This window comes from Poromitra crassiceps, assembly GCF_964638095.1.
Source record: "Poromitra crassiceps genome assembly, chromosome: 1".
Classification (NCBI taxonomy): Eukaryota; Metazoa; Chordata; class Actinopteri; order Beryciformes; family Melamphaidae; genus Poromitra; species Poromitra crassiceps.
Window position 1 is genome coordinate 35,353,568 of NC_139623.1, and position 11,203 is coordinate 35,364,770.

The 11,203-nt window shown below is 41.2% G+C and overlaps 1 protein-coding gene across 1 annotated transcript in view; it reads right to left on the reverse strand.

Annotated features, from left to right (window-relative positions):
* Window positions 1-11,203, reverse strand: part of jade2 (jade family PHD finger 2) — a 557,810-nt gene that overhangs the window by 427,584 nt on the left and 119,023 nt on the right. Inside the window, exon 3 of the mRNA XM_083635683.1 lies at window positions 4,470-4,555. Coding sequence (XP_083491809.1) covers window positions 4,470-4,555 — 86 coding nt within the window. The remainder of the gene's footprint in view (window positions 1-4,469; window positions 4,556-11,203) is intronic.

The following is an 11,203-nucleotide window of genomic DNA, read 5'->3' on the forward strand; positions in this document are numbered from 1 at the left end:
CTGCGGCAGCGCCTGGCTCGTCCCAAATATGTGTGAAAACGCCCTAAATAAAAAATAGACGACAAAATTAACACTAAATTATACACTGTTTTTCCCCTTCAATGCAGCAGTTCAATTTCCTGCAGCATCATACAGTAGATGCTGGGGATGGGTATCGTTTGGAAACCGGTATCGGGACTGGTTATCGATACCGATACTCATCGATACAAATCGTCATAATTTGGTGCAAAAAAAAAAAGACATGGCATGAAAAAATAGAAATAGATTCAACAGTTATTCCGTTATTACTTATTACAAGTACAATTCCTGAGAAGGCCTATTTCACTGCTGTGAATGTGATGATTTATTAAACCTAGGCCAGGCTAGCGTAGAAATATGCAAAAAAATAAAAAATAAAAATCAATATTTTATATATATATTCTTTAAACAATACAGAACAGGATGAGATACCGGAAAGGGGGGGGGGCGGGTGGATACATATATATTAGACATTCGATATTATTATTATTGTTATTATTATTATTATTCAAATTTATTATTCAATTTGATATTACAACGTGATGGTACTAACCACACAAATGTGCTTGTAAGGAATATGCATGAAACCCCACGCAATGGGTCCACGAGATACCATCAACTGTCGCTCCTAACCTCATCGAGGTAGGCCAGAAATTGATCCCAGACAGCCGAAAAACTTCTTAAGTGAGTTGGTCCTCAGGAACCTAAGTCTCTCCATCTGTCTTCCAACAGAAGTCAATTGAAAAGAAGGTGAAGATGAAGACTTCCATTCCTTCAGAATGAGTTTTATGGCAACAGTAGTCCCTTGTGTTAGAGACTGTTGCACAGCTGTAGGGAAGTTCAGAGAGGACTCTGAGCAGCCAAAGATGGAGAGTTCTGCCAATATTGGAGCCCTTTGACCAGATAAAAAGGCTGCCGTTTTCCCCACGTCACTCTTAAGGGGGAATCACACCCAGAATGCATTGTGCATGTGACTGGGAACTCAACAAAGTTGGGGCATATTTTCATTTGCAAAACGTTTTCTTCATTAAGTCTGGATAAATCACACCCGTTTTCAAAGGATTATGAGACAAACCAGCGCGATGGAGTTACGTTACATGGAGTTTGTGGACCAACTTTATCTGAACGGATGGCTCAGTCTGGATGTAGCATTAGCTGCCTGCAAGCTAATACTGGGAAGCGTTACATGTAAAGTGAACACCGCCGCTGTCCGTTGTTCTGTATTCAGAGTTGGCAAAGTGAAGTCCACATAATATTCTGTGACTGTCAGAAAATAGGTAATTCCGCAAAAGCACCATGACATTTGTGCAAAGCGACGCGGAGATTTCTCTGTGAATCATCACAGGGCAGTCGCTCGCTTTATCAGACTGTTGTGTGATTCAGCAACGCGATGCAATGCCTCCTATCACAAAACGAGTTTTCTTCCAATAAACCTGCCGCAAGCGCAAGCACAGGACAGGAGTGTAAACACGCAACATCAAACGTCTGGTGCCGCTTCATCATCATTAGGGACGGTAAAAAAGGAAGAAAAAAAAACGATAGGAGCACCGAACGTCCAGGACGTTATCAATACTCCTGGTACCGGCCAATCAGGCACCGGTACCAAATAATACCAGTGCTCGATACCCATCCCTAGATGTAGCTGACATTTAGCTGTCTTAAAAACACACTTACAGAGATCGCAGTTACAACATGAGCCACCCAGTCTTAGCTAATGGTCTTATCTTTGTGTATGAGGCATTGTGTTCCCAAAATGTACAGCTACTTGCTTGGCTACGTTATATCCAGAGAGGTCTGAGCGCTTTCCACACAGCGTAGCCAGCCTCCCTCCCTTCTCGCCTCAGCTACGGGCTGAGCAGGGACTGTAAATAGGGTCAACTTGTCATTGTTACTGGCGTACGCCCAGTGCCGGTCCGGTCCTGACCTCCCAGGGGCCCTAAGCAAGATTCTGCTAAGGGGCCCTCCTACCTGGCCTTTTGCCTTTGCCACACAGTCGCACCTGACACCCTCAGTGCTCCCACTACAATCCTCCCTCCTTTAAAACAGTTTGTTCCATCTGTCAATCTCAGAGTAAGTAGACATACAGAACAGAATGAGGTATAAACAAACATTATTTATTGAATATAATATTTTGAATATAATCTTAAGATAAGTGAATATAGACCCTTTTACAGCCGGCGTCACAGGGGTAGTTGCGCACACATCGCGGTATGCACAACTCCGTGGAACTCAAGCCGAAACGAGGGAGATCCCCGGAATACAGGAAAAAGACGTATTGTGCCGTATGCGTATAGACGCTGGACATTCCCACTAGGAATATGACGATGTCTGGCACTGCAACTTTGGTCATGCATTGGATCCTAGACCCATCCTGACAGTGAGTACCGGTCAAGAAACATCACCCCATTGAAAGAGTTAGCTTATTTGTGTAAGGTAACCTGTGGCTTGGCTGAATACTTGATGGTCATTTTAATGATCAATGTGCATCCATTATTGCCCAGTATGCCCAACAGTTTTAAGTTGATATTTAATCAATAGCTATTTAGTAAATGTCAATACTTCCATACATTCCATGGCATCTTGCATTAGTCCAGAGTAGACTTTTAACTACCGTAAATCTTGACTGAGTTTGATAGACTATAGATTGTCTTGTTTATTATTGTCAATGTATTTTTTGGCCTTGTTATTGTTTGCTTTCGTGTTATTTTGCATTGTGTCTTTCTTTTTTGTGTGCACAGTGCACCACCCCCAACTAGGAAGATAATTTTCTCCCTGAGAATATTTTCTATCTATCTATCTACATGTATCTATCTATCTATCTATCTATCTATCTATCTATCTATATTTCAGACGGAAGCCGGGAAGCCCGTCTTTATTGTCACACAAACACTACAACACATGCATGCGGCCACAACACACACTCATGCTGACGGTGGTCGGTGAAATATGTCCTCTGCATTTGACCCATCCAGGCTTGTCCTTTCCTCCAGGGGGCAGGCCAGGAGTAGTGGTCGCTTTTTCTTTCCAGCGCCCGGGGACCAACTTCAGATGTTATCGTCACTGGTCAGATGACAATCTTCTGCATGTTTTTAGTTGGGGTTTATGTACGGAGGAACCCCCTGGGGGGTACGGGGAGAACATGCAAACTCCACACAGAAAGGCCCTTTCGACGAGATAGCCCACCTGGGCAGTAGGCACTGAAGATATGGGGGGGTCACAACTCCAGCACCCACAGCGTCCCAGTATGTCTGTCTGTCTGTCTGTCTGTCTGTTTGTCTCTATCTATCTATCTATCTATCTATCTATCTATCTATCTATCTATCTATCTATATGCCTATATATCTGTCTGTCTGTCTATCAATCTATCTATGAGCAGTGATCCAGTCTATTTTGCTGAATAAATGCTAGTGCTGCTGTGCTGTGTCGTTTTGTTGTGCACACGCGACACGTTTATAGTAGCCTAGTCTATGAACACCATTGCAAGTTGATGTTTATACTAGTCACACAGAGAGCACTGGACACTCTTGGAACTGTGGCTAGCATTACAACAACAAGCAGCATGCACTAGGTTAGCAAACATACACAGACTACAGCGAGCTAGAGAGAGAGATTGCAAGCTGCGTTAGCACCTCAACTAACGTGAAGTTAGCTCGTCAGTCACTGACAACAACTGTGTGCAGCACATGTCTTGCCTACCTGACTGCTGTTGGTGCAGTTCAGATTGACGCTGCTTCTTCTTCTTTTCTTCATGGCCAGAGGGATAAACACGCTTCATATTTATTTCAGACAGCAAACTTGCCTGCCTTCACTGTCTGTCTCTATGGAGGATGCTAAACAAACACTTGTTTGGGGAAGGCGAGGGTGCGTGCAGTACAAAGTGCCAAAGAGTGTTGAAGGCAAGAAGAGTTGAAACATTTACTTTTTTGGCCAATGGGACAACAGCACAGGACCGTGACAGCCAATCAGAGGTGTCTCTTCCATGCCAAAATGACTGCCTGTGTGCGCTGGTGTTGCAATGGAACGATAGATTAGTTGTCACTTCTGATCCACGCAATTTATTTTGCAAAATCTGCGGAGGCGGGGCCTTTTTCTGATTTGGGGGCCTTACGCAGACTACGTAGTGTGCGTATAGGGCCGCCCGGCTCTGCGTACGCCGACACTAGCCCGGGGGGGCAGAGTCAGCATTAGCTACTTTACTTGGGAAAGAGCTGGCCACACTGCTTCAAATGACCATTACTAGTGCAAGCGCATCAGCAGATTCAAAAGTACTAGACTAAAATAGTTACGGTTTTATTTGACTAAGATGAGACTAAAATGCTCAAACTTTTCGCTGATTAAAACTTGACTAAATAAAAACAGGATGAGGTTGACTCAATATGATAAAAACTAACAAGGACACAGAACTAAGACTAAGACTAAATAAAAAAAATAGCCGACAAAATTAACACTACCTCTGATGGTTTCTTGTGCGGGTGTCGGACCCATGTGCTGCTGGTGCCCGTGTTCTTGGACGACCTGGACCACGACGTCACCTGACCTGCAGGGAGAACAGACAAACAACCACAAAGACAATCAGGATCAATGTGACAAAGCATTCATTGGTACTGGTCTCTGCAACACCAATATTTTGATTTCAACAAGGCAGCCCATGGGTTCATGGTTTCAAGTGTAAATCTACGCCCCCCCCCCCAAATAATAATAATAATAATAATAATAATAACCTAAAATGATATGAAATCACACTTAAAGGTGCCTAAAATGCAATCATTATACTAGTACACTTTTTTTTCATTCTTCTGTTTTTCTATCACATAGCCAATGAGAGTTATTTTGAAGAGCAGAAATAAAAGCTAAAAAAATCCTTCTCGTGGGAGATATTTGACTGTTGCACAACATCCCTCTCTTGGGAAATGGCTGCACAAACAGATCAAATGATGTAAAATCATCTGGAGCATGAGTATCTGGTCAAATGATGTGAAATCATCTGGAGCATGTTTACCTGGTCAAATGATGTAAAATCATCTGGAGCATGTTTATCTGGTCAAATGATGTGAAATCATCTGGAGCATGTTTACCTGGTCAAATGATGTGAAATCATCTGGAGCATGTTTATCTGGTCAAATGATGTAACATCATCTGGAGCATATTTATCTGGTCAAATGATGTAAAATCATCTGGAGCATGTTTATCTGGTCAAATGATGTGAAATCATCTGGAGCATGTTTATCTGGTCAAATGATGTAAAATCATCTGGAGCATGTTTATCTGGTCAAATGATGTAACATCATCTGGAGCATATTTATCTGGTCAAATGATGTAAAATCATCTGGAGCATGTTTATCTGGTCAAATGATGTGAAATCATCTGGAGCATGTTTATCTGGTCAAATGATGTAAAATCAATGATGTAAAATCATCTGGAGCATGAGTATCTGGTCAAATGATGTGAAATCATCTGGAGCATGTTTATCTGGTCAAATGATGTGAAATCATCTGGAGCATGTTTATCTGGTCAAATGATGTAAAATCATCTGGAGCATGTTTATCTGGTCAAATGATGTAAAATCAATGATGTAAAATCATCTGGAGCATGAGTATCTGGTCAAATGATGTGAAATCATCTGGAGCATGTTTATCTGGTCAAATGATGTGAAATCATCTGGAGCATGTTTATCTGGTCAAATGATGTAAAATCATCTGGAGCATGTTTATCTGGTCAAATGATGTGAAATCATCTGGAGCATGTTTATCTGGTCAAATGATGTAAAATCAATGATGTAAAATCATCTGGAGCATGAGTATCTGGTCAAATGATGTGAAATCATCTGGAGCATGTTTATCTGGTCAAATGATGTGAAATCATCTGGAGCATGTTTATCTGGTCAAATGATGTAAAATCATCTGGAGCATGTTTATCTGGTCAAATGATGTAAAATCATCTGGAGCATGTTTATCTGGTCAAATGATGTGAAATCATCTGGAGCATGTTTATCTGGTCAAATGATGTAAAATCATCTGGAGCATGTTTATCTGGTCAAATGATGTAAAATCATCTGGAGCATGTTTATCTGGTCAAATGATGTAAAATCATCTGGAGCATGTTTATCTGGTCAAATTATGTGAAATCATCTGGAGCATGTTTATCTGGTCAAATGATGTGAAATCATCTGGAGCATGTTTATCTGGTCAAATGATGTGAAATCATCTGGAGCATGATTATCTGGTCAAATGATGTGAAATCATCTGGAGCATATTTATCTGGTCAAATGATGTAAAATCATCTGGAGCATGTTTATCTGGTCAAATGATGTAAAATCATCTGGAGCATGTTTATCTGGTCAAATGATGTAAAATCATCTGGAGCATGTTTATCTGGTCAAATGATGTGAAATCATCTGGAGCATGTTTATCTGGTCAAATGATGTAAAATCATCTGGAGCATGTTTATCTGGTCAAATGATGTGAAATCATCTGGAGCATATGTATCTGGTCAAATGATGTAAAATCATCTGGAGCATATTTATCTGGTCAAATGATGTGAAATCATCTGGAGCATGTTTATCTGGTCAAATGATGTAAAATCATCTGGAGCATGTTTACCTGGTCAAATGATGTAAAATCATCTGGAGCATGTTTATCTGGTCAAATGATGTAAAATCATCTGGAGCATGAGTATCTGGTCAAATGATGTGAAATCATCTGGAGCATGTTTATCTGGTCAAATGATGTAAAATCATCTGGAGCATGTTTATCTGGTCAAATGTGACACAAACTTGACCTGTGTGAGCTTTTGTCAAGGAGGTAATACTGTACATTCAGTGTGCATTTTAATGCAACCGGATCAGAATAAATATGAATAACAAATAACATTAGAAAATTGAGTACTGCCACTGTGAAGGCTAGTGTAACACAGCAACAGTGCTCAGTGCAATATACTGTGTATACTGTATGGAAATACAGTCACTTGCTGTAGGTTAGACTTAAGGTACAGTACAGCTGTTCAGAGTACAATGTTGATCAGATTACACCGATTACCTGTTCAGATGTGTTCATGCACTTTGTCCCATAAGGGAAATCTGTTTTGCTCAAACATTTCCTAACTAGAACGACCGCACCGCGGATATATGCCTCTGCCAACAAGTGAGCAGTCGACATCCATGTCTGTCCAGACTTTGACGTTTGAGCCAAATGTGAAGAAATTCCATCAAGGTGTTACTGAGATATGGTGTTACTGAGATATGGCGTTACCTATGGCGTCAACTCACCTTTTCAGGCTACACCTGGGCCCTTCTTGAACTAACATCTTTTAAAGGCCGGCTTTACCGTGGGGAATATGAATATATATTAAATCTCACGCCCCTAAGGTTTTCGAATCCGTTGAAATTTTTGAAATTGGTTGTTTCCCGCCAGAGATATCACCAGAAATCCACTCTGTGTGGAGGGGGGGGGGGGGGGGGTGGTGGAGGGGAGGGGCGGGTGCGGGGACCCGAAATACTACATTTCCCACAATGCACTGGGCTCGCGTGGCCTTCGTTTCCATGCCCACCCCTCAGGCAATTGGCTGATATCAAACTCCAGTAGGTGGCGGTAATGCACATATATGTTTGCCAACCGCCATAAAACTCAAAGAAGAAGAAGAAGGCTTCGACAATAAAACAAGAGAACAAGAAAAAATCGAAAATAAATCGAAAATAAAATTGCACCAAATTGCACCAAATTTAAACTGATGTATATATGTCGGGAGATGTCTTCATAAAAAAAAATTCATGCATTTTAAGGCATTTTCGTAGGAGTTACGCGCATCTGATGTTGTAACTATTTTCTGTAAAAATGTGTAAAAATGGGTACATTGCTCAGCGTTGATTTCGTTACTTCAACTCACCTACTACTAGATGTAAAATTTGACGAGCTTTCCAATGCCGCCAGTCCCGTGTCTTTTGGTGCTTCCGTTCCAGAGATATGGTCTCTTGGCAAGGAGCTATGGAAAGCTAACCTAGCTACAGTATGCTATGCGGGTGAACAAGATGGCTGCCTTTTGCTTTTCGTCGAGAGCTCTGAAGGGGCGTGGAGGACCTCTAGAGGCGGGACCATGGCTCACAAGACTTGTAGTTCATAGGCGCTCGAGTTCCGCAACGGGGAGGGAGGCCGGATGACGCGTAACGCGTCATCCGGCTTCCCTAAAATATGTGAGAGATGCCTGATAGGTCAGGCAGTGAAGCTCCAATTTCAAAAATTTCAACGGATTCTAAAACCTTAGGGGCGTGAGATTTAATATATATTCATATTCCCCACGGTAAAGCCGTCCTTTAATTAAAAAAAGAAAAAGAAAAAAGAAAATCCTTCTCAAACCTACTAATGCTACATGTTACTTATTCCTTCTCAAACTACTTCCTACATGGTGCTAGTCTATCAAAATATCTTAGCTGTCATTGATTGTGTTGCATAGTTGTTTTCTGTACTGTTGACAAATTGTGATATTGTAAGTCGCTTTGGACAAAAGCGTCTGCTAAATGACATAATGTAATGTTACCGAACTTGAAAATGGCGTTCGTGAGGTCACAGTGACCTTGACCTTTGACCACCAAAATGTAATCAGTTCATCCTTGAGTCCAAGTGGACATTTGAGGCAAATTAGATGAAATTTCATCAGATATTACGTTAAGAAGCAGTCGTGATGTCACAGTAACCTTGAACTTTGACCACCAAAATCTAATCAGTTCATCCTTGAGTCCAAGTCGACGTTTGAGCGAAATTGGAAGGAATTCCGTCAAGGCGTTCCTGAGATATTGCGTTAAAGAGCTTGGAAATGGGGTTCGTGAGGTCACAGTGACCTTGAACTTTGACCTTTAACCACCAAAATGTAATCAGTTCATCCTTGAGTCCAAGTCGACATTTGAGCCAAATTGGAAGAGATTCGGTCAAGGCGTTCCTGAGATATCGCATTAAAGAGCTTGGAAATGGGGTTTGTGAGGTCACAGTGACCTTGAACTTTGACCTTTAACCACCAAAATGTAATCAGTTCATCCTTGACTCCAAGTGGAAGTTTGAGGCAAATTCGAAGAAATTCCATTAAGGCATTCCTGAGATATTGCCGGACGGACGGACGGACAGACAACCCGAATCCATAATGCCTCAATGAGCGGAGCTGCTGTTTAAGAGCTTTGTCTTTCCAATGAATCAAACACCGCTGAGCGCCTGGAGGAAAGCGGCCAATCAGAAGCCTTCCCTGTGACGTCTCTGACACGAGCGGCAAGTCGGCCTTTAATTGAATCGGACTGACGATGATCTATTAAGAGCTTTAATAAGTAACGACAGTATAAATAGCATCTTGTTAAGCAGTTAGTCCACTGTGGTCCTTTACAACCTCATTAATACACAACTTAATGGCAATTAACCAGACACTGCAGCCAATATCCCACCCACCGCTTCAATCAGCAGCCCTGTGTGTGTGTGTGTGTGTGTGTGTGTGTGTGTGTGTGTGTGTGTGTGTGTGTGTGTTTGTGTTTGTGTGTTTGTTTGTGTGTGTGTGTGTGCCTCAGAAGGGAGTCGATGCAAATGTGAGGAGAAAGAGAGAGAGTAAATGGAATTTAATTTATGCTATTTGTCTATTTTTCAGCACAAAATTATGGAGGGTGGATCGTGCCTAAATCAAATACAATACACACATTGAAATACTATGCACACATTGAAATACAATACACATATTGGAAATACAATACATATATTGAAAATACAATACACATCTGAAGAATACAATACATGTGTAACAATAAATACAATACCGAAATGCTTAAATACAATACACATATTGAAAATACAATACACATCTCGAAAATACAACAACTGTATTGTATTTTCGATATGTGTATTGTATTTCACTCTGTGTATTGCCTTTTCAATATGTGTATTGTATTTCAATGTGTGTATTGTATTGAATTTTGGCATGGGTGATTCGTGCCATAATCAAATACAATACACACATTGAAATACAATACACACATCGAAATACAATACACATATCGAAATACAATACACATATCGAAAATACAATACAGTTGTTGTATTTTCGAGATGTGTATTGTATTTTCAATATGTGTATTGTATTTAAGCATTTCGGTATTGTATTTATTGTTACACATGTATTGTATTCTTCAGATGTGTATTGTATTTTCAATGTCAGTCAGGAATGTTTCCCGTTTTTCTGAGTTGTGACGTAATCACTCCATTCCCGCTCCACTCAGCTGGCTCAGAGTGCACCACCCTGAGAGACACTTCTTTTTAGTCTGCGACCATGTGTCGAGAGACACTTTCTAAAGAGTATAAATTAAGCTTAAGTTGGCTACCTTGGCTACCTTGCTGGCAAAATGTCGACGAAGACGTGGGCCGATCTGCTGCGGGAGGCAGCTAATGCCATGGATCTAATTCCTCCCCCCAGTACCCCTCCTCCAGCAGCTCATCCTGTGCCCCCAATGTCTGTAACGTACCCTCACATGGATCAACTTCCATGGAATCAAGAGTTTGTGGTGCTGTGCAAGGTAACGTTAACGTCGAAACCACTGGAAAATATCTAGCTAGCTAGCTAGCTAGCTATCTGGCTAACCAGAGGTCTAGCTAGCTAGATAATTGTCCTGTCGTTTTGACGTTACCTTGCACAGCACCACGAACTCCCATGGAAGTTGATCCAGATGAGGCTAACACATACTGGGGCATATTGAGGGGCCAGGATGAGTGGCTGGTGGAGGAGGGGTACTGGGAGGAGGAATTTGCTCCATGGCTCCATAGCCGCCAGCTGAGCGGAGCTTCCGGTCCGGAGTGATACGTCAAGCCAATCAGAATCAAGAAGTACTACTCGTCATAAAAATGCACACTGAACTACAATACACACAACTAAATACAATACACACAACTAAATACAATACACACAACTAAATACGCTTCGCCTGAGATTTGCGGTTGCCATAGCGAAAAAATGCCATGTTTTTCAATGCCAGTCAGGATTATTCATGCCAAAATTCAATACAATACACACATTGAAATACAATACACATATCGAAAAGGCAATACACATATTGAAATACAATACACATCTCGAAAATACAATACAGTTGTTGTATTTTCAAGATGTGTATTGTATTTTCAATATGTGTATTGTATTTAAGCATTTTGGTATCGTATTTATTGTTACA